The sequence below is a fragment of the Trichomonas vaginalis genome, chromosome VI, assembly GCF_026262505.1.
Source record: "Trichomonas vaginalis G3 chromosome VI, whole genome shotgun sequence".
In the NCBI taxonomy this organism is placed as follows: domain Eukaryota; phylum Parabasalia; order Trichomonadida; family Trichomonadidae; genus Trichomonas; species Trichomonas vaginalis.
The window spans coordinates 2,459,923-2,485,466 of record NC_067208.1 but is presented as its reverse complement, the minus strand read 5'-3'; the positions used below and the strand labels follow the sequence as shown (position 1 = coordinate 2,485,466).

Below are 25,544 nucleotides of genomic sequence, written 5' to 3'. Positions count from 1 at the left end.
ACAACTATTGTGTCGTTCATTTAATTGTTGTGGATATGCCCACAGGTGAAGACATTCTCAGTGGTGACTTCATCGAAGTCTGTATCAATACAGAATTGGGAGAAGATGAGTTGCACAAATTCTCCTACGTCGAACATATATTCAAACCAGCACACCAACTCTTTATCGAAACTGAAATAACACTCACACAAAATATGTCCATCTCATTTAAATCCAAATCAGGACGTCCATACAGAATTTGGATGAACTACGTCCTCTTCCACGACGCCGACGATGACGAAGAAGAGGAAGAAGAGGAGGAGGAAGAAGAAGAAGAAGACGATATCCAGTTCATTTCCATCCGTAAAAAACATTAAAGCAAACATTTCAGAATAAAAACTTCATTTTATACTAACATCTTCAGGGGGCTAGAGGGCACGAAGTGCCTGGAAGCCCCAATACCTTTTTTTTTTTTTTTTTTTTTTTTATATTCTTATTATTGTTTACAAACGTACCATTTTCTTTTCCGATACTTTTAAAATTTTATCCGCTTTCCTTTCAAATATTCAATGACTTTTCATTATTATTATCATTTTCAATTTCATATATCATTTGAAACAAAGCAACCACACTATATTATTTCTTAAAATTTTTCACTACTATCTAAAATTTTAAATGATTTACAAAACATTTTTAATTATGCTTCCTGTTATCCCTGATGTTCGCGCCCGACTTGCCAAAAAGTCCGTCTATTCTCGCAACAGTGCAACCATGATATTTGATCGTCAAACACTCCGTGACTCAACAAATTGCCATTCGTTAAGTTCTTATTCCGGAATGACAGAACTTCCTGCTCTTAAGGTCAAAAAATCGGAAGTCAAGCTAGATATCCCCACACACGAAAAAAAGCCCCGTCGTTCTTCTTATTCCCAAAAATATTACAATAAGAAGTCAAACCCATATAGGGACGCTGAAAACTACGTCGATCCTGCTTTTATAAAACAAGCAAAAAAGTCTATCAAAGGATTTTATAAAAACAGTTATCATAGCAATAACGAAGACAATGACGATAGTTACATCGAAATACCAGGACTGCCTCCACCAAAGGCCAAATCCCCAGAACTTGCACCAATTCAATCAGAATCCGAGTTAACTGTCTTAGATATTGTACTGTGAAAATCTGATTTTATTTCCTAACAGAATTATCTTTATTTTGTTTGTTATATTAAATTGATAATTAGAATCTATCGTTATTTTTCATTCTCTTTCTCTATTGCTTATCTGGTTGGTCACAGGAAAAGGGGCTGATTAATAATTTCACAATCTAAAGAACTCTTATACGAAAATAATTCATATCATTTGGTCCATTTTTTATTTCTTCTCGTTTTGCATATAAAATAGAAAAATTCTTTTCGAAGCCAATCAATTTCTCCAAGTGCAAACTAACACACACTTGAAGATATGTAGAGCGGTAAAGGAGATATAAAAACATAAAGATTCTAAAACCTTTGACGAATCATATTTTTTAGATACAATGGGCAAAACCTTCTTCAGATGCATAAGCATACATAGTATATGATTATATCATAATTAAAATTATTCAAAATTATTAATATTAGGATCGATTATTAAAAATGGAAATGTGATAAATTTATTATAATTAAACTTTTATTTTCTAGATGTAAATACAGAATTCATAATTAATTACATCAAAATAATAAGAATAATTTTCAAATTTATCAATGTAAAGTTTTTATTATGAGTTAAGTGAATAAAATGCTTATCCATATTACCTAACTTCCAACGATAGGTGCTATGGTCTGATTGTAATTGATATTTAATTTTGATTATCAAAAACATGAAAAAGCAATACATCAAGATGTTCAAGTTTGATAGGCATCATATCGTTATTTATGTTTTTGTTGTTTATGTTCACTGAGTCTTCCACGAATGTTCATGTAATAAAGTGTCACTTTTTTCACGTTATTCCATGACTGAAGTTGAAACTGGTGGAATATTCCCAACAGCCGTTTCAGATACACTTGTTGGGAAGTCTTCTAGGACTAATACATCAAGTTCAACTTTTGAAGAAAATGAAGAAATGAACAAAAATTTACAAAATGAGAAAACAGAAACAGACTCAATCGAAATTACAGGAGAAGAAGCTTCCGAGGAATCAAATGCTACTTTGGAAGTGCATTCCCAAGAAAATTCTCCAAGGCAAGATATTTTGAAAGACAAAATCACTCATCCAATACTTAAACCACAAAATAATAATAATAAATCGAAAACCACACAACTTTCAAGGAATAACAAAGTGCCAAAAACTCCAAACGCCAGAACATCGAAATTTAGAAAGACTCAGTCAATGGATCAGAGCAGAAAGAACAAAAGAACGATGAATTACAGGGAAGTGCACGAAGAGGTTCCAAATAAAGTTAAAAATAACCCTTATATTATGAAACGCCTTAATACAGTGCCAGAAAACCCTCCAAAACCCCCGCGAGCAGCTTTGCCTAAAGAAGAGTATCGTCCAAAGCCAGAAATAGTTATTGATGACTATACTCAATCGTTGATAGATAAAAAACCTTTAGATATTGAACCGACGATCGAACAATTACAAGCTTCTTCATATCAATTGAGGAACCTCGAAAAAGATCTCGTTGATAAATCCGATTACAAAGAAGCCAAAAAAGCTGCAGAAGCTCATGATTACGTTGCTGCCAAATTGAAGCGAGAAACCGCAATCAAAGACAGTAAGGCAACAATAGAAGACCTAATCTCTAAAAGAAATGAGCTTTGCGCCCTCGTAGAGCACTTAAATTCGTATTATGAAGATTTAATTCAACAGCACCAAGAAGAATTCTCTCAAAAAGCATCAGCGATGAGAGAACAACAGCAATCGGAGCTAGACAAGTTCGATGAAGAGACTCCTTCCGAATTACAACCAGAATTCAAGAGATATTCCGTAACTTTGCTAAAAATGAGAAGTGAAGAAAAGAATTTGGCCCTTAACCGAAAATTTGACGAAGCCATCGCCAAAAAAGCAAAAGCGGATAAACTGCAAAAACAAGAAGAACAGCTGAACCACGAGAAGATGGATGACTACTATAGGTTGAAGAAGCTAAGGATGATGGAAAAACATAATAAAGTCATGGAAACGTTCACACAATTTAATGAATCAAGATTTAACGAAATTTTGGGCCAAAGAAAGAAACAAATAGAACCTTTGCAGGCAAGAATCGAATCCTATGAGAAAATGATTGCAGATTTATGCGAAAAAAGAAATATAAAATCAAAACACCTTAATTTCGATGCAATTGACGATGAAAGACTGGAAAGACTCAAGACTGCATCCCAAAGTAGAAGTCCGTCAGCTCCAAGAACGCAATCTGCAATGTCAAGGACAGTTTCAAAATCTAATCCGGTAGTGAAGCCGAAAGTTGCTTCCCAGACGAAATGAATATTTTGTTATTTTTTCCTTTTGTATATTTATATGATGTTTGATAAAAAATGTCTTTAGTTTTAAAATTAATCATATTTTTTTGGGAAAACAATCTCAATATTACACTAGTTATTGTAATTATTTTGAGATAACCCTTATTAGCGGTTCTTTTCATGGAGTAGTTTTAACGAAATGTTTTAAAAAACCATACTTTCAAGCGATTTTTTGATTTTTATATTTAATATCACAGGAGTTAAGAAATCTCATTAAACAATGAGCAATCATATGAACCTCCGAACTATAATTGATCGATAAGAAGTGAAATTAAAAATGAATATTAAAATAATTAATGAAAATGACATGATAAAATTAATCCAATAAAGTGTAGACATCATGTATGCTGTTAATAGTATAAACAATTAAGAGATTTGATTGGAAAGGTGAATTGGAGTTTATTTAATGTTATGAGTTTTTACGGTTTAGATTAGACTTCCTGACCACGTGAATTATCGGTGAATTCAATGAATTAAATTATAACATACATTTTCAATTGAAAATATTAAAATTTTTCAATCAAACCAATTTTTCATGTTGATCAACAAAAATGCTGATATGATATTCTTATTAAAAATGAATCATTTTCAAGATTAGAGGATTTGAATACACTCTCAATAGCCTAGAATTTCAATAAATGTAAAACGGATTATAACAGAAAAGAATTATTAAATGGAAACAGTAGATTGCGAGTCAGGCATCATTATTCTTAAAAATTTATATGATGTAGATCGCTGTACAAATGAGGCGTTTCTGAATAAATGTGAGATCATTTGACAATAATTTTGGATCAATGAATAACATTTTAAGGTATATGCCCATAAGAATATTTTAACAAGATATGCATAAGTTTCTTTTTTCTGAGCTCTCAAAAATTGAATTGTGTAAAATTACGAGTTTTAGCGTCATCTTATTAGTTTTTAAAAAACCATTCAATTTTTGAATACTCGTTAAAGATTCAGATTTATTAATGGTTAAGACTGTTTGTATAACAGGTGCAACAGGTGTAATGGGATTAGAGTCATTGAAGCAGATATTGACTCTTGGTGATCAAGTTAAAGTTCAGTTGCTTGTCTTGAACGACAAGAAGAACAAGAAGATCATCAAGAAGTATTCTAATCTTGACAATGTCAGTATTGTCTATGGCGATCTTCGAAACTACGAAGATGTTTTGAAAGCAGTCAGTGGAAGTGATTACGTCTTACACATCGGCGGAATGGTTTCACCATATGCAGATGACAAACCACAGACGACACACGATGTCAATGTCCACGGTGCAGAGAACGTTGTTCGTGCTATCAAGGAACAACCGAACAGAGATGACATCAAAGTTGTTTACATCGGAAGTGTTGCGGAGACAGGTGACAGGAACTACCCAATACATTGGGGCAGGACAGGAGATCCAATCAAAGTCTCAGTTTTCGATCATTACGGCGTTTCTAAAGTTCTTGCGGAGCGTGTCTTTGTCGAGAGTGGTCTTAAGAAGTGGGTTGTCATGAGGCAGAGCGGCATCCTTCACGCAGGTCTTCTGGAGAAGATGGAACCGATCATGTACCACGTCCCTCTCAACGGTGTCCTCGAGTGGTGCACAGTCGAAGACAGCGGTCGTCTTATGAAGAACTTCGTCGACTTCGACCTCCCAGATGAGTTCTTCAGGAACTTCTACAACATCGGCAGTGGCGAATTCTACAGACTTACGAACTTCGAATTCGAGAACCTCATTCTCCACTCCATTGGTCTTGGTGACATCCGCGGTTTTTTCAAACCAAACTGGTTTGCTACACGCAACTTCCATGGTCAATACTACATTGACAGTGACAAACTCGATTATTTCCTCAAGTTTAGAGAGAACCTTCCAGTCAATGATTACTTCAAACGTCTCTCAAAGAATGCAAAGTTCATCTACAAAATTCCTAAGGCAATTCCTCTCAAAGGAATGATGTCTTTCGCAGCTTATCCATTCATGAAGCACATTTGCAAAGACAAGTACTTTGGACCTCTTGGATGGATCAAGAATGGTGAAACAGATAGAATTGATGCTCATTTTGGTGGAATTAACGAATTTAACAAGATCTCAAAGAAGTGGAAGAAGTTCCACATCGCTCACTATAGTACTCTCTTTGATCCAAGCAAGGACAAGTGCATGAATCATGGATATGATGAGAATAAGCCATTCGAGTCGTTGACAGTTGAAGATTTGAGACACGCAGCAGAGTTCAGAGGAGGTTCACTTGTCAGTGATCACGTTGATGACATGTGTTCCAAAGTTACATGGAAGTGCGGACATTGTGGTCGCGAGTTCGAAGCATCACCAACACTTATCTTGAAAGGCGGACACTGGTGCCCACACTGCTTCATTCCAGAGACATCATGGCAGTACGACTCCATTGCCAAGACCAACAAGTTCTTTGCCCAAAGCTGGAACTTCAGCTACAAAGAAGTTGCCAACAAAACTTATGATTTCAAACAATGCTTTGATAGAAAATGTTATGACAAAGACATCAAAAAGAAATCAAAGCATTAAGCTTTTATATTGTTTTCTGTTTTAAATCTTTTATTTATTAATACAATTTTAATGTTTACCAACACGACTGATTGATTTTCATGAAATTCTTAAATGATTTACTGAAAGACCAAAATATCATAATCTAACAAGTTTAACATGAAAGGTATCTATATAAAGCCTTTCTTAATAAGGTTTATTTTCATAAAATTTCTAGTTAAACCTTTTATTAAAATTCAATTTTAAAAAAAAGTTATTATTCATGAAATAACATTAGTTAAAATTAGTATAACAGATCTCGACAAGCATTATTAGATTTTAATGTTAAGTTCTGGTAAAAATAGAATGAAATTAAAACGAAATAACTTTATTTACACAAAAACAGCTAAACAAATAAACATTATAACAACAGCAATAAAAGCTAATATATAATAAACCATATTCATGTTCTTAGAAGAGTTGTTGCATGTATCAAAGCATTGTTTGAAATCATAAACTTTGTTGGCAACTTCTTTGTAGCTGAAGTTCCAGCTTTGGGCAAAGAACTTGTTGGTCTTGGCAATGGAGTCGTACTGCCATGATGTCTCTGGAATGAAGCAGTGTGGGCACCAGTGTCCGCCTTTCAAGATAAGTGTTGGTGATGCTTCGAACTCGCGACCACAATGTCCGCACTTCCATGTAACTTTGGAACACATGTCATCAACGTGATCACTGACAAGTGAACCTCCTCTGAACTCTGCTGCGTGTCTCAAATCTTCAACTGTCAACGACTCGAATGGCTTATTCTCATCATATCCATGATTCATGCAGATGTCTTTGTTTGGATTGAACTTTGTATCATAGTGTTTGATGGCGTATTCACCCCAGTTGGAAGGAAGTTTCTTAAACTCTTCAATTCCACCGTAATGAGAATCCAATCTATCTGTGTAGTTTGTTCTAATCCATCCTAATGTTCCGAAGTCCTTATTCTCTCCAATCAACTTCATGAATGGCTGAGCAACAGCAGACATTGCATCTTTGAATGGAATGTACTTTGGAACAGTGAAAATCTTCTTTGCCTTTGATGATAAGATCTCAAAGTATTCTTCTGTTTCAATGTTGGCTCTGAACTTCAAATATGACTCTAGCCTGTCACTGTCAATGTAGTATTGACCATGGAAGTTGCGTGTAGCAAACCAGTTTGGTTTGAAAAAACCGCGGATGTCACCAAGACCAATGGAGTGGAGAATGAGGTTCTCGAATTCGAAGTTCGTAAGTCTGTAGAATTCGCCACTGCCGATGTTGTAGAAGTTCCTGAAGAACTCATCTGGGAGGTCGAAGTCGACGAAGTTCTTCATAAGACGACCGCTGTCTTCGACTGTGCACCACTCGAGGACACCGTTGAGAGGGACGTGGTACATGATCGGTTCCATCTTCTCCAGAAGACCTGCGTGAAGGATGCCGCTCTGCCTCATGACAACCCACTTCTTAAGACCACTCTCGACAAAGACACGCTCCGCAAGAACTTTAGAAACGCCGTAATGATCGAAAACTGAGACTTTGATTGGATCTCCTGTCCTGCCCCAATGTATTGGGTAGTTCCTGTCACCTGTCTCCGCAACACTTCCGATGTAAACAACTTTGATGTCATCTCTGTTCGGTTGTTCCTTGATAGCACGAACAACGTTCTCTGCACCGTGGACATTGACATCGTGTGTCGTCTGTGGTTTGTCATCTGCATATGGTGAAACCATTCCGCCGATGTGTAAGACGTAATCACTTCCACTGACTGCTTTCAAAACATCTTCGTAGTTTCGAAGATCGCCATAGACAATACTGACATTGTCAAGATTAGAATACTTCTTGATGATCTTCTTGTTCTTCTTGTCGTTCAAGACAAGCAACTGAACTTTAACTTGATCACCAAGAGTCAATATCTGCTTCAATGACTCTAATCCCATTACACCTGTTGCACCTGTTATACAAACAGTCTTAACCATGAATCAATTTGCTTAATGATTATCCAAAAATTCCCAGAATTTTTTTATCGAAAAATTGTAAAAGTTTTTTATCAAATTTTTCAGATAAAAATTCCCATCAATCTCTATTTTTATTTGGTAATATGTAATAATATTGTAATAAACAGAAATTCATCAAAAGTGACAGCTCTCAATTTTTTGACATTTGTAAATTCTAAATTGAATGAGAAAAATGAAATAATACTAAGCATAATACAATATTCTAGATTTCTCCGACTTTTAAATATGAAATATTAACATGCAAATTTGATTTTTGAATCAAATTGAATTTTTTCTGGTGATCTAAATTTACACTTCTCAAATTTCAGGTTTTTCAAACTGGAAAGCATCCATATTAAAAATTTCGAAATTTCAACAAACATTTATCATCCATTACATCAGTACTACTTTGTATTACCTGGAATCATCTTATAATAAGCTCATCTTCTTCATTTTTAAATTTGGAAAAATCATTTAAGATTAACTTGTAGGGAGAAAGGTGAAGGGGCACATTAATGTACTATATCTGCAAGATATGAAAATATAGAAATAATTAATTATTATATATTTTCCAGTTAAAAGTTATTTGAGGCAATCACAAAAACTGCTCCAAATTTCTTAGATTGTTATCTCATTCTATCAAACATTACTTCTAGATTTTTTGTGTTTAATTATTTTTCCGAAAATTGACAGAGTGCGTCTCAATTTTTGAGGAACATACGGTATGATTTTTGGAATATTTATAATATCAAATAAACCAGTGATTTCGATTTCTGGACAAAGTATGAATGCAAAAATTTAACCCCAGAAAGAGTTAAACAATAATCCAAATTTCAATAACCCCAACAGTTTATTAACTTTACAAAAATTTATTTTAAATTTTAATGAAATAATTTGGTTTGATTTTACATGCTGAATTAAAAATAATATTTCAATTGATTTACTCTCAAAATAAAAACGAATCTTTTCAGTAGAATATATATCGTAAAATATTATTTTATTATATTGCAAAAGAAAGGTAGTGGGGCTTCCAGGCGCGTTGCGCCCTCTAGCCCTGAAGATGTTTAGTATAAATGAAGTTTATATTCGGAGGGCTTCCAGGCGCGTTGCGCCCTCTAGCCCCGAAGATGTTTAGTATAAATGAAGTTTTTATTCGGAAAATTGTTAGTCTTCTGGGTCGAAAACATTATATAATGTGTCGCTTTTCACAAATTATATATGTTTTCATGCTTTGTCACTTTTCTGTCACTTTTCGGGTAAAAACATTTTTATTATTATATATAAATGAATTTTACAAAACCACCGTTACCGTTCTTTGGAAATAAGAGTAGATGTAAAGATATTATATTGAGAGAACTTAAGAAACTACCGAATGGTCTAACATTTGTAGATTTGTTCGGTGGAAGTTTCTATATATCCCATTTATGTCATACCGTATTTCCTGACTCAAAGATTATATGCAATGACTTCGACAACTATATGAACCGTCTCAAACATATTCCAGACACAAACAATATATTGAAAGAGTTAAAAGAAAAGATACCTATAGGTAAGATGGAACGTATACCATTAGATAAGAAAAATATTGTGAGAGAGGTTTTGAAAAAAGCAGAATATATAGACTGGGATAGTATATCTGCTAGACTATTATATAGTGGTGCTATAAGAGTTCATGACATTGAAACACTTATGTCAAAAGTTTTATATCTTAACTATACAAATGTTTTCAAAGAGGACATAGAAAAATATATTGAGGGTATAGAGTTTGTGAGATGTCATTGGACAGAGTTGTATGAAAAATATAAAGACAAGGAAAATGTTTTCTTTATAGTGGACCCGCCGTTCTATAACACATGGGATTTTCAATACCAAGTAGACTGGACTTTGAGAGACTCTTTAGAAACTTTAGACGTTATACATAACCATCCATGCTTTTACTTTACATCCGATAAAAGTGGTTTGGAAACCGTTATGAGATGGTTAGAGGACATACATGACTATGAGTTTATATATGACAAGATAGAATATGAGAGAGGTCCTATAAACCGGAGAAAGTGTCACAATAAAGAAATTTTATTAGTAAGTAAATGTGGTTTGAAATCGGATTGTTAGTTTTAGGTTTTTTCCATTGTGTCATTTATTTATTTGACGTGGCAGAAAAGTACAGAGAATATGAAGATGAACCATTGCCTGCAAATGTTCAGCATATGTACTCGTAAGAGATATTTTTATCTAATATTAAATGGACGCACAGAACTTAGCGAATGCACAGCAACCTGGACAACCAAACCCAGAGAATATTCCAAATGAAGTTAGAATACAAACTGCAATGGCAAACTATGGTCAAGTGCCAACAGATGTACAAATGCAAACTGCCATGTCAAATGACGCTGCGTTAGGTTTGCCACCATGGTATGCAAATATGAGATGGAAAGAGTTTTATACAAACCCTGAAGTGGGATATAAACAACTTTATGCAGATGACGCGAACACAGGAGTTGACCCAGAATATGTTTTCTACCAGAGGAGAAACAGAATGTATGAGCTCCAGTTAAAGAATGCTATGGAACTCAACAGGAAACGTAAGAGACTAGGCGGACATTAGATTTTTACATATAGTAAAATGGGTTTCTTCAGTAGTATTGGAAACTTCTTCAGAAGAGTTGGAAGAGGTATATGGAATGGAATAAAAACCGTAGGAAGAGGAATTTGGAACGGTGTCAAAAATATTGGTAAAAGAGTAGGTCAGTTTGTTGGTATTATACCTAAAGACCCTGAACCAGAAGAACAAGCTCCTGTTATACAACAGCCTGAACCTGCACCACAGTCTAGTTGGCAACCAAATCCAACACCTCAACCGTATTAAAAAATTATATTTTTATCGTTCGATAGTAGTTGTATATGAAACTAAGTTCTAAGTAAAACGCATGGTATAATGGAATTATTCTTTTTCTTCCATCTGTAGTAAACCATACTTGAAAGTCTGAAATACTTCCACTTGGTGGTTCGTATAACTTTGTAGGTTTTTCGTAAAAGTCATTTGCCAAGCATAAGAAAGAGTTTTGGGCGCCAGAAAATGAAGCATGAACAATAATAGCAGCTGGGTCGAAAACATTTTCATATGTTCCATTAGGGTTTTCGACTTCATAAAAGTCTGGGTGTACTGGATATGCTGCAGGCTGATTTAACATCCTCATAAATCTATACCATGCCAAGTTGTTATATTTTGTAGAAATATAAACGTTTTCTCCAAGGTCTTCTATTTTATTGATTTTAACAGTTGCATTTTTCCTGTCATAAATAATATCGAGATGGTATTCTCCTTCGTCAATGTTATACTGGTTTGCATATTCGATATAGATATCGTTTATTTTTTCTTGAAAAGCTTGAAGAGTTGTTTCTAAGTTTACAAGCAAACTAACTTGTAAAAGTTTTCCCTGTTCAAATTTCTCATACATACGTTTTTCTTTGTTATAGTATCGAACTTCAAAACCGACCGTAAATGGGAAACCATGTATGGCTTCTGAAATGAACTTCATTCTACGAAAGCCAATAGCTTTTGTGACAGATGGGTCTCTTAGCCATCTTAATGGGTAGTCAAAACGATAGCCTTCATGCTTTACGGTATCTGTCTCAAACTTTTGACCGACATTAGTAAAAAGTTCATCTAATGGTTTAGTTGTAGCAACTCTTGAATTTTCTTTTTCTATTGGAAGCATATTTTATCTAGAATAAAAATGTCGAAAGATATTGCTTCCATAAGAGAAATACAACACAACCGACAACTCATTATGCAAGCTCTAAATAAGAACACAACAAACTTTTCAAACTATTCTAAGATATCTGAGTCATTGAAAGAAGGAAACTTAAAACTGACATTAAACCCAATGACAGATGAGTTTCTGTTTCAAGACAAGAAGAACAATACTGTCTGTATAAATCCAACAAAAGGAACTTTAAACGAGAAACCTATAAATGAACTTCTTTTGAAAGCAGATGTTGACAACAAAGCTGACAAAGAATATGTAGACGATGCAATAGCAAAAGAAGAAGAAAGAGCTAACAATGCTTATGCAACAAAAGAACATTCTCATCCTGAACTAGCAGACAAAACATATGTTGACAATAAAATGTCAAGTGAAGTGACAAGAGCTGAAAACGAATATTCTAAAAAGACTCATATACATTCTATATCTGATATTACAAACTTACAAGAAACCTTAAACAGTAAAAGTGCCGTTGGACATACACATACATCTTCTGAAATAACAGACTTAAACGTTAGCCTTGAAAAGAAAGCAGACAAGAACCATACACATGATTTCTTCACAACTGTTGGTATAGAAAGTATTGAAGGAACGGTTGAAGAAACTGGTGGGGATGCATTATATTGTAAACCTCCTAACTTTCCACAAGGTTTAACATCGGATGACGACATAACGACGATGAGAAACATTAGATGTAAAGATGTTTATGTCATGAAGGATGAACATAATATTAAATTCACTGCTCAAGATTTATATGACAAGAAAGCAGACAAAACAGAGCTTCAAACATTAAAGACAGAAATACTTCAAACATTATATCCTATAGGCTCTATTTATACGTCAATGAACTCTACCAGACCAGAAGTAGTACTTGGTTTTGGAACTTGGACTCAAATAGTCGACAGGTTTTTGTATTGTGCAAACTCTTCAAAGGAAACAGGTGGAAGTAAAACGATTTCGGGTGAAAATTTACCTGCGCACAGTCACTACATAGATTTAAGTACATCTCAAGCAGGTTGGCATAAGCATAGATATTGGGATTGGTCATCAATGACAAAAGGTAAAGGATATGATGTTAAAGACAACGTTAAGTTTGCTATAAATTGTTACTGGAGTAACACTGAGGGAGGAGGAAACCATACACATCGCGTTACAGGATATACGCAAACACGGGACAAAGTAGAAGAATACATGCCACCTTACATGACAGTTTACGCATGTATAGAAATGCTTAGTCGTCATTTTCAACTTCTTTAGCATATTCGTCAGGAGTTGTCTTATATTTGTTAGGAACTGTCTTTGAAAGTATACCACCTTGAACTTGACAAGTTTGAAACGAGTCTGGCAATAGTAGTTTTATCTTCTGCTTGCAGTCTGTACATTTTGCCATGTTTGCCTAAAACTTCATAATATTTCTTGTATACTTTCTTCTATTTTTACGAACACGAATGTGAGTACCTATCGGGTTCCCATTGTTGTCATAGTCAATAGTATTTTCATATGGGTCGCGTTTAGGTATTTCTATTTTACTTTGTCACCTTTCTGAAGTTTGAAGCCCGGCATTCTTTCTTGTTTGTCTCTTTTGACTAAATTATTAAATATATAGTCTTTCTCTAAGTCAGGGTTGTTTTTCATTTCTTCGGGGATGGTTTCCCAAACCTTTTTGTTTACGGTTATTGTAAATATTTAAAACTTGTCTCATCTTTGCCATAGAAGTGTCTATATTTGTCGTCATATGACATTTCATTTGCTTCACCACCTTGTGGTTGGTTTAAGTCTCTTAACATTTTTATACAACCGTCAATGACACCAAGAGCAGAATGGTTTGGTCGACAATGAAATATTGGTTTACATTTTTTGAACGCAGATAGTTTTTAATATCATCTGATTTGAAAGAACTTTCACAGTCAGATGTCAGTTTTGTTGGATGGTATTTGTCAAACGAATATTGTTTCAAAGCAGTTTTCACATCTAAAATATTTTGGACCATAATGGTATGGCTTCACAGTATCTTGTGTTTGACCAACAATATTAACCAGTATGGTGGTCCATCTTCTCTATACCTCGGAATGTTTTCCAAGATATCATAAACCAAGCATTTGGTGTTGAACTAAAGATTTTACCATGAGTGCTTTCTTTGTCGCTTTTAGAAACATAGGGGTCCTTGTTTGGATTCGTCATTTTTATCCTATAAGAAATGGGTTTATTTGGCGCATTAGCAGGAGTTGCATCCAGATTTTTACCCGCAGTGGGAACAATAGCTAGAGGTGCATTTGGAATTGGAAGGAAGATTTTGAGTACATTAGTATACTTAAAGAGAAAGCACAACCTATTATACAAACTGTACAGAAAGGTTGGGATGTAGCACGAGATGCAACAAATCTTATTCCAAATCCTGAAACAAGAGGAAAAGTTCAAGGATGGATGGACAATGTAGGAAGACAAGCAGGAAACTATTATAACAAAGCAAATGACTACTATAACCAAGCAGGACACTATATGGACCAAGGTGAAAGATTCTTTAACAGAGGATATAACCATGCACAACAGTGGGTAAACAATAACCAACCTCAACCGCCTCAAACGTGGGGAATGTAAAGTTTTTTACTGAGATGAAATGAACAATACAGCATTGAGACAAATGGGTTCAAGATGGATTTGTCGGCTTCCAGCAGTTACACCACATGTTTGTCAAGTTCTTCCTATACCTCAGGAAGTTTTAGACCGACTTAAAAAACCTAAACAACCAGTTGAAAACAAACCAAACTAAAATTTTTTACTGAGATGAAATGACCGAAGAAGTTGAAACGGTAGATTTGACACCACAAACAAAAAGTTCAGAACCATTGTCAAAACCCGTCAAAGAACTTACAGATGAAGAGAAAAATTCAATAATAGAAAGTGCCAGGTCTGGAAATACAAACCCTAACTACAAAGTCACTTTTCATAAAAATGGAACGGCTAGTATCTCAAAAAAGAAACAGACTCTCACAAATAAAATATTGAAGTCTGAAGGAGCTTTCGAGACAACAGATGGAAAAGTTTACTTCACTGACCAACAGTTCATTATAGAACATCTCATTGACTTAGAGTCGAAATATTCTAAACTTTACAACAAACACAAAAAGTTGAAAGGAAAACAAAAACAAATGGCATATGATATTTATGAAGATGTTGACGACACAACTGTTCCAGCACGTGAAGTAAAGTCAGAGGAACCGAAAAGTGACGAAAAACCGATAGAAGAAGAAAAACCAAAAACTGAAGATAAACCAAAACCAAAGTTTAGTTTCCAAACTAAACCAAGTCAACCTTCATTAGCTGGTATGGGTTGGCGTCAAAGACTTATGGCAGCAGGTGGTTATGTAAAGTAAAGAAAAAAAATATTTTTTTATTTTTATAAAAATGCCTCCATATAGAATGGATAGAAAGTCTGCTAGAATAAAAGCAGAGTTACAAAGATATGGTTGGAGAGTTTCGAAGAAGTTTAAATATAGGAAGGGAAGACCCATAAAAGTCTATGACAAATTGTCTGGTCTTCGCTACGAAATGGATTTGGAAACAGCACGTGCCAATTATCCAAACAGACTAGAGAGGTTAGAAGAAGAACGTCTTATGGACATGCCTTTCGATGTGTTAAACATTGCATGAAATAAAAAATTTATTTTTAAAAAAGTGACATTTTTTTATTTTATTTGAAATGTACGCTGAGTTTGTTGGAGAAGACCGTTGGGAAACTTGTTTGTTAGATGAGAAATATGAAATGGCATACCATTTTAAAACAATATATTTTTACATATATTAAATGCTTCAGGTTGAAAAACAAAGAACAAAAGTAGCAGATACAAAACCGTTAGACTATATCTTTACAAATGCTGGTAGGACTATTTCAGATGAAGAAATTTCATCCCGAGCATACAGGTTTGACTATCCAATTCGTTGGCTTCAAAGTCCTTCAGATGCAAAGGCAAAGCATTTAGAAGAGTTTTGTTTTCAAATAGAACTAACGCATTTATGTTCGCAGTATATTTTCATGGGCAGTATAAAGGTTCTGATGGTCTAATAGACAAATTTGATGAAATGAGAATCTTTACAGTTCGTTCAGACGAAAGTCTTGAGAAAACTCTAAATGACTTTCAAACTCAAATGAACAAATATTATTGGGAATTTCAAGAAAAATTACGACTCTTTACTAAATGGAACATACTATCTGAAACTAGAATATGACAAGATGAACTCCACCGTTTCATTTCAAAAGATTGAAATTAACCCTCCAAGAGATACAGAGTTTTTATTTTGGAAAGTAGACAAACGTTCTTGGGCACAATTTCTTCGGTTACTAACCAGAACGAACCATTACCACAGATGGTCCATTTAAATTTATACTTCCACCAGCAGATTTGACAGTTTATAGAAACGTGTTTGACCCTCAAAATGTTATGTGTCATGCAAGTTTCAGTTCAAGCAACAATAGTTTTCTATGTATTGGTAAGGACTTTTATGACTTTGCTTCTAAATTCTACGAACCACCTAGTAACAGTTTCTCTGACTTTCAAGTTGGTTCACAACAAATGGTGTGGCAACATATTATTCCATTGTACTATGACTTTTATCTCGAATTGTCTTTCATATATAACTACGGAAAAGTGCTGAAAAAGTATTGAATGTGAAGATATTAGAAAATAACATTTTTTCTAACATCGTAGAAAACTCATGAAAACAATTTATTTTTGACACTTTCACAAAAAACATTAAAAAAGTGAGTTAAAATGAGATGTTTACTGAACTGGTTGGATGTCGCCTTCTGAGGTTATGTAGAACGGCTGACCCGAGAAGTGAACAGTGCTCTGAGAATTTGTATATAATTCGTGGAATTGGACTCTCTCTGTTTGGAAGTTGTATCCATGGGCGCTTTGCAAAGAACTTGAGAAGAGCTTCTTTCTTCATCTCCTTTATGTCGTCTACAGGAGTGTTTTCTGGTATTTGAATTGGAATTCCGGTCGAAGTCTCGAGATTCAAGGCAGCCCTTCCAGAAATAGTGGTGAACTTGACCTTGGGCTTCATGACCTTGCGCAAGTACTGCTTAACAAGCTCGTTAATTTAAATTAGGTAAACTGCCTCATCTAATGGCTCGATGTTGTCCATTGCTACTGTCAGTAAAAGTACTGCTACTGTCAGAAAAAGTACTGCTACTGTCAGTAAAAGTACTGCTACTGTCAGTAAAAGTACTGCTACTGTCAGTAAAAAGGAAAATTTGAGAGGGTTTTCGATGATAAAGTACTGCTACTGTCAGAAAAAGTACTGCTACTGTCAGTAAAAGTACTGCTACTGTCAGTAAAAGTACTGCTACTGTCAGAAAAAGTACTGCTACTGTCAGTAAAAGTACTGCTACTGTCAGTAAAAGTACTGCTAGTAGCAGAGATTTTTATCGTTGGTGGTCCGACGGTTAAGCCACAAACGAATGTCCGACGTCCCACCAACCCAGTCCATTCCCAAACCAGAAGAACCTAAAGAACCACAACAGTCTCCTCAGCAACCTCAGTTCCAGCAAGTATCTCCGAATTACTACCAATTTCCACCTCAAGGTTACTACCCACCACAAGGCTTCCCGAACTACCCTCCTCAGCCTATGCCTTACTGCCCCAACCCTTGGTTGTTCCAGCAATTCCAATCTCAATCCAAATCGAAGAGAGACCAAGAGTTCGAAGAAGGTCTGAACCGCTTACGCAAAGAGTATGCTACAGCTCCAATTGAGAGAAAGTTGTTCCCGGACCAAAAAATAATGTTTAGGTGAAGAGGTGAGATCTCACCCGTTTTCTCACCTCTTTTCTCACCTCTTGAATTTGTCATGACTTCTTCGTAAACTAAACGTAAATGTTTTGTGAAGAATATAGCAACAGTCTGAATTCCGGCGGTTGCTTTTTATACAAAATTCATGCAGGAAATTCTTGAGTTTTGGTTGAAAGAATACGGTGGAGCCAAATGTGGCTCGACCTCAAAACAAGCATTTTATGAGCTTACAAAGGGTGTTATGAATGAATTCAGCAACATACATCCTGACCTCGTTCATTTTGTTGCTAAATTCAGTAAAAATATATTTTAGGTGAAGTGGTGAGATCTAACCTGTTTTCTAACCTCATTTCTAACCTCTTGAATTTTCATGAATTTTATATATTAATGTTTTCGTTATGCCACTTTGTGCCGTCAGTCAGTCAGTCAGTCAGTCAGTTTAGGAAATTTACACCAAAAATAATGTTTAGGGTAGAAGGTTAGATCTAACCTGTTTTCTCACCTGTTTTCTACCCTCTTGAATTTTCATGAATTTCCTTAAGATAGAAAAAATAAAATTAGTTTTATTTTGTATTTTTTTGTATAAAAGATATGATTTCAGGGATTTTTTTGACGAAGTGTTAATGTTCACTTCGTCAAAAAATAACAGTTATCTAATGAAAAAGTGTCATTTTTTTGTATAAAAGATATGATTTCAGGGATTTTTTTGACGAAGTGTTAATGTTCACTTCGTCAAAAAATAACAGTTATCTAATGAAAAAGTGTCATTTTTTCATTTTTTTGTATTTGACGAGAATGTTTAGGGTAGAAGGTTAGATCTAACCTGTTTTCTCACCTGTTTTCTCACCTCATGAATTTTCATGATTTCATCGTAAATGTTTTGTCAAGACTTCTTCGTACATGTTTTGTCAAGACTTCTTCGTACATGTTTTGTCAAACATGAACGTATATGCTTTGTCAAACATGAACGTAAATGTTTTGTCAAAACTTCTTCGTAAATGTTTTGTCAAGACTTCTTCGTAATGAGCGTAAATCAGACAAAAATATATTTTAGGTGAAGTGGTGAGATCTCACCCGTTTTCTCACCTCTTTTCTCACCTCTTGAATTTGTCATGACTTCTTCGTAAACTAAACGTAAATGTTTTGTGAAGAATATAGCAACAGTCTGAATTCCGGCGGTTGCTTTTTATACAAAATTCATGCAGGAAATTCTTGAGTTTTGGTTGAAAGAATACGGTGGAGCCAAATGTGGCTCGACCTCAAAACAAGCATTTTATGAGCTTACAAAGGGTGTTATGAATGAATTCAGCAACATACATCCTGACCTCGTTCATTTTGTTGCTAAATTCAGTAAAAATATATTTTAGGTGAAGTGGTGAGATCTAACCTGTTTTCTAACCTCATTTCTAACCTCTTGAATTTTCATGAATTTTATATATTAATGTTTTCGTTATGCCACTTTGTGCCGTCAGTCAGTCAGTCAGTCAGTCAGTTTAGGAAATTTACACCAAAAATAATGTTTAGGGTAGAAGGTTAGATCTAACCTGTTTTCTCACCTGTTTTCTACCCTCTTGAATTTTCATGAATTTCCTTAAGATAGAAAAAATAAAATTAGTTTTATTTTGTATTTTTTTGTATAAAAGATATGATTTCAGGGATTTTTTTGACGAAGTGTTAATGTTCACTTCGTCAAAAAATAACAGTTATCTAATGAAAAAGTGTCATTTTTTTGTATAAAAGATATGATTTCAGGGATTTTTTTGACGAAGTGTTAATGTTCACTTCGTCAAAAAATAACAGTTATCTAATGAAAAAGTGTCATTTTTTCATTTTTTTGTATTTGACGAGAATGTTTAGGGTAGAAGGTTAGATCTAACCTGTTTTCTCACCTCTTTTCTCACCTCATGAATTTTCATGATTTCTTCGTACATGTTTTGTCAAGACTTCTTCGTACATGCTTTGTCAAGACTTCTTCGTACATGTTTTGTCAAACATGAACGTATATGTTTTGTCAAACATGAACGTACATGTTTTGTCAAACATGAACGTACATGTTTTGTCAAAACTTCTTCGTAAATGTTTTGTCAAGACTTCTTCGTAATGAGCGTAAATCAGACAAAAATATATTTTAGGTGAAGTGGTGAGATCTCACCTGTTTTCTCACCTGTTTTCTCACCTCATGAATTTTCATGATTTCATCGTACATGCTTTGTCAAGACTTCTTCGTTTATGTTTTGTCAAACATGAACGTACATGTTTTGTCATGACTTCTTCGTAAATGTTTTGTCATGATTTCATCGTAATGAGCGTAAATGACCAAAAAATATATTTTAGGTGAAGTGGTGAGATCTAACCTGTTTTCTCACCTGTTTTCTCACCTCTTGAATTTTCATGATTTCATCGTACATGCTTTGTCAAGACTTCTTCGTACATGTTTTGTCAAAACTTCTTCGTTTATGTTTTGTCAAACATGAACGTACATGTTTTGTCATGACTTCTTCGTAAATGTTTTGTCATGATTTCATCGTAATGAGCGTAAATGACCAAAAAATATATTTTAGGTGAAGTGGTGAGATCTAACCTGTTTTCTCACCTGTTTTCTCACCTCTTGAATTTTCATGATTTCATCGTACATGCTTTGTCAAGACTTCTTCGTACATGTTTTGTCAAAACTTCTTCGTTTATGTTTTGTCAAACATGAACGTACATGTTTTGTCATGACTTCTTCGTAAATGTTTTGTCATGATTTCATCGTAATGAGCGTAAATGACCAAAAAATAATGTTTAGGGTAGAAGGTGAGATCTCACCTGTTTTCTAACCTGTTTTCTCACCTCATGAATTTTCATGAATTTTCCCGAAATAAAAAAATAAAGTTAGTTTTATTTTATTTATTCTTCATTTTTTTGTATGTAAAGATATGATTTCAGGGATTTTTTTGACGAAGTGTTACTCTTCACTTCGTCAAAAAATAACAGTTATCTAATGAAAAAGTGTCATTTTTTGTATTTGACGAGAATGTCGGGTAGATGGTTAGATCTAACCTGTTTTCTACCCTCATTTCTACCCTCTTGAAATTTCATGAATTTTCCCGAAATAAAAAATAAAGTTAGTTTTATTTTATTTATTTTTTTTATTTTGTATGTAAAGATATGATTTCAACAATCGGCACAACAACAATTCAAACAACAGCACCAAACTCGTTAGTCATGAATCCAACATCTATGTTAGTAGAGATGAAAAACTTCATTCCTTCTTCATATACTTTCGAAACAAAAATCCAGAAGATAAAGCAAGAACTTTTAACAAGTAATTTAGACTGTAGTGCGAAAGATGAAACAAATGAAGAATATCTTTATGAAATGCAGGACATTATTGACCATTTGCCTAAACTACCTGAAATCCAACAACAAAAACTCACTATTCCTGAATTTGACGAAATTGAAGTGAAACCAACTGACTCAGTAGAAATAAAGAAGTTCATACGAAAGGTAAACTATGAATTCCTTGGTTTTCATTGCAACCATAAAGTTATGGACAAAGATTGCGACATGGTATATAAGAATGTTTCTGACATATATAAATCTGAAGAATTTAAGACCTACGACAACTTTGTTTCGTTAGTTGCTGAATGTGTTTGGGAAATAAGAGATAAAGATAGAAGAGGCAAAGTATGGAACAAACAAATAAGACCCGCTATGTTTGAGATGAAGAGAGCAATTGACGCCTTAGTTGTTTTAGCAGGTAAGGTTTCAGAATATAACGCAAAAATGAACCCGCAATGTTCTAAATGTAAAGCAGCAATTAGGAAATATAACTACTCCGTCAAAGAGATAGAACGTATGCGAAACGACTATGCAGACTTAAAGAAAGAAGCAGAGAAGCCGGTAGAAGATAAAATGAACATGTTAGAATTTCTGAACAAAAACTATCCAACAGCAGAAGATTTCCTTCTATCTGACGTCAAGAAGAAGTATAAAGAAACTTTCGGTATCGTTAAAACTTTTGACATACTGACAGAAGAAATAGAAGCTACGAAATTGTTTAGAATTTCAAATATACATCGTACAATTCATGTAAAACGCTTGTGAAAAAACTGGGGTGAGAAAACAGGTGAGAAAACGGGTGAGATCTCACCTCTTCACCTAAACATTATTTTTACTGAATTCAGCAACAAAATTCTGAGTAAAATAATTTTTAGGGCATGTGTCAAACCGTTGAGTTTTCACAAAATTTTAAAAATAACGTTTACCATGTGAAACGTTTATAAAATAACTGGGGTAGAAAAGAGGTTAGAAAACGGGTGAGATCTAACCTTCTACCCTAAACATTATTTTTGTCTGATTTACGCTCATTACGAAGAAGTCTTGACAAAACATGTACGAAGAAGTCTTGACAAAACATGTACGAAGAAGTTTTGACAAAACATTTACGATGAAATCATGAAAATTCATGAGGTGAGAAAACATATACGTTCATGTTTGACAAAACATTTACGATGAAATCATGAAAATTCATGAGGTGAGAAAACATATACGTTCATGTTTGACAAAACATTTACGATGAAATCATGAAAATTCATGAGGTGAGAAAACAGGTGAAAAAACGGGTGAGATCTAACCTTCTACCCTAAACATTATTTTTGTCTGATTTACGCTCATTACGAAGAAGTCTTGACAAAACATTTACGAAGAAGTTTTGACAAAACATGTACGAAGAAGTCTTGACAAAACATGTACGATGAAATCATGAAAATTCATGAGGTGAGAAAACAGGTGAGATCTCACCACTTCACCTAAAATATATTTTTGTCTGATTTACGCTCATTACGATGAAGAAGTCTTGACAAAACATTTACGAAGAAGTTTTGACAAAACATGTACGAAGAAGTCTTGACAAAACATGTACGATGAAATCATGAAAATTCATGAGGTGAGAAAACAGGTGAGAAAACAGGTTAGAAAACAGGTTAGATCTAACCTTCTACCCTAAACATTATTTTTGCTGAATTCAGCAACAAAATTCTTGATTTCAGGGATTTTTTTGACGAAGTGTAAATCTTCACTTCGTCAAAAAATGGCATAAGATTGCTTCCCTCGGAAAACCGAGAGAAGAACAGCGAGTAAGTAAAAAAACCCAGTCGCCAAAACTCTATGAAATTCATGAATTTCCTTAAGATAGAAAAAATAAAGTTAGTTTTATTTTTATTTATTTTTTTATTTTGTATGTAAAGACATATATGTCAAACATTGAGTTTGAAACAGTTAGAAAGATAGACAATGACACCAAATTGTTAGAATAGGTGATTTAACGTAAGATACTCAAAGAAATACAACAAATATTCTTTGTCAGACATTATATTTCCATCGAAAGAAAACACACGACTGGGTTAGAATTGCTTCTACTCACAAAAATTTTGACAAGAAATCCTGAGCTTATGATATCGGTAAGATTCTATGGAACTGCAGCATATCTCATCGACAAAAGTCTTATACCAATAGTTTTTATGGTTAGACCAGTTGTTGGATATAACTTCATAACATATGGTTCATTCGATACGGAACGTTGCTGTGAAGGCTTACTTTACATCGTTCAGAAACCGAAGGACTTCAATACAAAGAGATATAAGATAGGAAGAACATATAATATAACTCAAAGATATGACAGTACAGTCAATAGAGTCAAGGTTGTGTTTGCTAATGATATGAGAGCTGCAGAAACAGAACTACTTGAAAAGTTTGAGAAAATGTATGGTGCTCCCATAAAAGGTAAAGAAACGTTTGAAGTAGATGAGATAGATAAAGCTATAAAATTATTTGACGAAGTTGCTGAAAAATACATGTAAAGCGTTTATTTTTGGTCTTTTGTGAAAGATAGAAAAAATAAAGTTAGTTTTAAAATTATTTTTATTTTGTATGAAATGACAGTAATGTCAACATCAGAGAACACAACAACTGCTATCGTTCATGAAGCCATAAATGAAGAATACGAGTACATACAATATAACAAACAACTTCGCCTCATTCGTTCGGTCAAAGACGATATGTACCAAATGCAAAGTATTTTGACAGCATGTTTTGCACCAGATACTAAGCTTCCTAAAGACTGGTTTAGGAACCAAAGCACCATTAAACTCTTAAGCGAAGCACAGCGAGACATACTTTTTTCTGAAAACAGTGAAGAACAGCGAGTAGGTAAAAAACCCCAGTCGCCAAAACTCTATGAAAACAGTGAAGAACAGCGAGTAGGTAAAAAACCCCAGTCGCCAAAACTCTATGAAAACAGTGAAGAACAGCGAGTAGGTAAGAAACCCCAGTCGCCAAAACTCTATGAAAATCGTGAAAAATTGCCAAACGGTTTGAGAGGATATTATGTTCATAGACTTTTAGTAAATGCTGTTGCAATGTGGGCTTCTCCTCGTTATGCATGGCATGTTTACAGACTTCTTGACGAAATTCATAGACAAGAACGTGAAGAGCTAGAGAACAAGCTTGAAGCAAAAGACAAAAGCATTCAGAAAAGAATACCACGTTCGGTACCAAAAGGTAAGGAAAAGAACTATAAGTATATGATTTATACTGAAGAGATGGAAAATGAAGAAGATAAAGATATGGTTATGTTGCATTTAGTCAGAAGAAACAACAAAAGCTTTTACGACCTTGCTAAGATTTACAAATCTGACAGAAATTGGTTCTATCGCGAAAACTTACCGATTTCAATGACACCGAATGAAGATGTGAAACAAATAGTTCAAGATACGTTACCTCAAACACACTATGATATGAAAGGTTGTACAATACTTACCTTCAAAGAAGACTTACCGCTACTGAAAGAAAAAATAACAGAGTATTTTGACAACTTCAAACAAGCAGAGTAAATGAACCATTTATTTTTATTGACTTTTTACAATTTGAACTTTGTTTGCGTAGATATGAATTCTGAAAGAAGTATGAGGGTCTTGTATGACTTTATACTTCTCCCATAGTTCATGTCTGTCAAACTTACCTGCCATGGACTCTTTCATAAGTTCCATGAAATCGTCTTCGGACAATCCGGGGAAAAGTATTATGTCAGTAAGTATCTCTTTTAACATCCTTACTTAAACTCTTGCTGTCTGTACACATATTACGACTGAGATGTTAAAGTGTCTGAGCTTCTTAAGAATTCGACACATGTCTTGTTCTCTGTTCTTTAACAAAGGATGAGAAGCAAAGTCATCTAAGATAAGAAGACAGCTATGAGGGTATGTCTTCCAATCGTAAGATTGCAATTTCTTCGAAATGTATTCTATCTCTTTCTGTTTGTTTCTGAAGTGTTTCTTCTCTAATATTCTCTGCATTTCCTCATTAGGGTCTTTAAACTTAGAATTTATATACTCATTTATAGCATTTCAATATTTCTTTGGCTACTTCTTTATCCAATCTAACAACTCAGTAATCCTTTATACATACTAACTTAGACTTCTTTATAATATCTTTGAACGAATTGACGGTTTGGTCAAATTGACCAGAAGTACTACAAATAACAACTAACTCATAGAATGGGTTCTTCTCATCTAGTTCTTGTTGTTGTGCAGCCATTTTAAGATAAGTGAAAGTCTTACCCGACCCAGGTGGTGCAATTAGACCTGTTATACCATTCTGAGCAAATAAGAACTTGTCATGTATAGGCTTTATCTGAGCATTTTCTAACTTTCTCTTGTTCTTATTTAAAACATTCTCAAATTTCTTGTCAATGTCAGCAAACTTTTTTTCTAACATATTTTTTAGAAAAAATTAAAATTTTTATCTTTTAGAAAATGTCTAGCGATTTCGCTATCTATATTCGAGACAAGCTTTTCGACAGCAAAACATCTGTCGACCATAAAATCTTACATAGTGTAAACAAGAAAGGTGAATTTGTTCTAAAGTTCTGTTTTGGGAATATGACAAGAACCATAAAACATTAAGCAGAGCAGTCTTAAAATTGTCAATGAAGACTTGTTGACAGAGATGACGCCTCTTGGAGAGAT

At 34.2% G+C, this 25,544-nt stretch overlaps 14 protein-coding genes across 14 annotated transcripts, besides 3 other annotated features; 13 read left to right on the top strand and 1 right to left on the bottom strand.

Annotated features, from left to right (window-relative positions):
- Positions 1-466: part of a mobile genetic element that runs on past the window's edge.
- Positions 195-356, top strand: TVAGG3_0793560 (uncharacterized protein; the record flags this gene model as incomplete). Its single annotated transcript, XM_001302017.2, has 1 exon — positions 195-356. One exon carries the CDS (start codon positions 195-197, stop codon positions 354-356), a length of 162 nt encoding a protein of 53 aa, XP_001302018.2.
- Positions 467-678: 212 nt separating the features above from the next.
- TVAGG3_0793540 (uncharacterized protein) lies at positions 679-1,220 on the top strand (the record flags this gene model as incomplete). The annotated part of the gene is made up of 1 exon (XM_001302018.2): positions 679-1,155. One exon carries the CDS (start codon positions 679-681, stop codon positions 1,153-1,155), a length of 477 nt encoding a protein of 158 aa, XP_001302019.1.
- Positions 1,221-1,484: 264 nt separating this feature from the next.
- On the top strand, positions 1,485-3,623 carry TVAGG3_0793530 (uncharacterized protein; the record flags this gene model as incomplete). The annotated part of the gene is made up of 1 exon (XM_001302019.1): positions 1,970-3,442. One exon carries the CDS (start codon positions 1,970-1,972, stop codon positions 3,440-3,442), a length of 1,473 nt encoding a protein of 490 aa, XP_001302020.1.
- Positions 3,624-4,448: 825 nt separating this feature from the next.
- TVAGG3_0793520 (epimerase family) lies at positions 4,449-6,002 on the top strand (the record flags this gene model as incomplete). The annotated part of the gene is made up of 1 exon (XM_001302020.1): positions 4,449-6,002. One exon carries the CDS (start codon positions 4,449-4,451, stop codon positions 6,000-6,002), a length of 1,554 nt encoding a protein of 517 aa, XP_001302021.1.
- A 350-nt stretch (positions 6,003-6,352) lies between these two features.
- On the bottom strand, positions 6,353-7,960 carry TVAGG3_0793510 (epimerase family; the record flags this gene model as incomplete). Its single annotated transcript, XM_001302021.1, has 1 exon — positions 6,353-7,960. The coding sequence occupies one exon, from the start codon at positions 7,958-7,960 to the stop codon at positions 6,353-6,355; it is 1,608 nt and encodes a 535-aa protein (XP_001302022.1).
- Positions 7,961-8,096: 136 nt separating this feature from the next.
- Positions 8,097-8,133: a mobile genetic element.
- An 854-nt stretch (positions 8,134-8,987) lies between these two features.
- Positions 8,988-25,544: part of a mobile genetic element that runs on past the window's edge.
- TVAGG3_0793490 (uncharacterized protein) lies at positions 10,221-10,583 on the top strand (the record flags this gene model as incomplete). The annotated part of the gene is made up of 1 exon (XM_001302022.1): positions 10,221-10,583. The coding sequence occupies one exon, from the start codon at positions 10,221-10,223 to the stop codon at positions 10,581-10,583; it is 363 nt and encodes a 120-aa protein (XP_001302023.1).
- Positions 10,602-10,844, top strand: TVAGG3_0793480 (serine threonine-protein phosphatase family; the record flags this gene model as incomplete). Its single annotated transcript, XM_001302023.1, has 1 exon — positions 10,602-10,844. The coding sequence occupies one exon, from the start codon at positions 10,602-10,604 to the stop codon at positions 10,842-10,844; it is 243 nt and encodes an 80-aa protein (XP_001302024.1).
- On the top strand, positions 11,770-12,980 carry TVAGG3_0793470 (phage tail repeat-like family; the record flags this gene model as incomplete). Its single annotated transcript, XM_051247031.1, has 1 exon — positions 11,770-12,980. A coding segment is annotated over one exon (1,211 nt), but the record flags the coding sequence as incomplete, so codon positions are not given.
- On the top strand, positions 14,363-14,515 carry TVAGG3_0793460 (uncharacterized protein; the record flags this gene model as incomplete). Its single annotated transcript, XM_051247030.1, has 1 exon — positions 14,363-14,515. One exon carries the CDS (start codon positions 14,363-14,365, stop codon positions 14,513-14,515), a length of 153 nt encoding a protein of 50 aa, XP_051082505.1.
- TVAGG3_0793450 (phage tail repeat-like family) lies at positions 14,535-15,119 on the top strand (the record flags this gene model as incomplete). Its single annotated transcript, XM_051247029.1, has 1 exon — positions 14,535-15,119. The coding sequence occupies one exon, from the start codon at positions 14,535-14,537 to the stop codon at positions 15,117-15,119; it is 585 nt and encodes a 194-aa protein (XP_051082504.1).
- TVAGG3_0793440 (uncharacterized protein) lies at positions 15,151-15,396 on the top strand (the record flags this gene model as incomplete). The annotated part of the gene is made up of 1 exon (XM_051247028.1): positions 15,151-15,396. The coding sequence occupies one exon, from the start codon at positions 15,151-15,153 to the stop codon at positions 15,394-15,396; it is 246 nt and encodes an 81-aa protein (XP_051082503.1).
- Positions 17,207-17,539, top strand: TVAGG3_0793430 (uncharacterized protein; the record flags this gene model as incomplete). Its single annotated transcript, XM_051247027.1, has 1 exon — positions 17,207-17,539. One exon carries the CDS (start codon positions 17,207-17,209, stop codon positions 17,537-17,539), a length of 333 nt encoding a protein of 110 aa, XP_051082502.1.
- TVAGG3_0793420 (organellar and viral DNA polymerase type B) lies at positions 20,686-21,624 on the top strand (the record flags this gene model as incomplete). Its single annotated transcript, XM_001302026.1, has 1 exon — positions 20,686-21,624. One exon carries the CDS (start codon positions 20,686-20,688, stop codon positions 21,622-21,624), a length of 939 nt encoding a protein of 312 aa, XP_001302027.1.
- TVAGG3_0793410 (KilA, N-terminal/APSES-type HTH, DNA-binding family) lies at positions 23,454-24,292 on the top strand (the record flags this gene model as incomplete). The annotated part of the gene is made up of 1 exon (XM_051247026.1): positions 23,454-24,292. A coding segment is annotated over one exon (839 nt), but the record flags the coding sequence as incomplete, so codon positions are not given.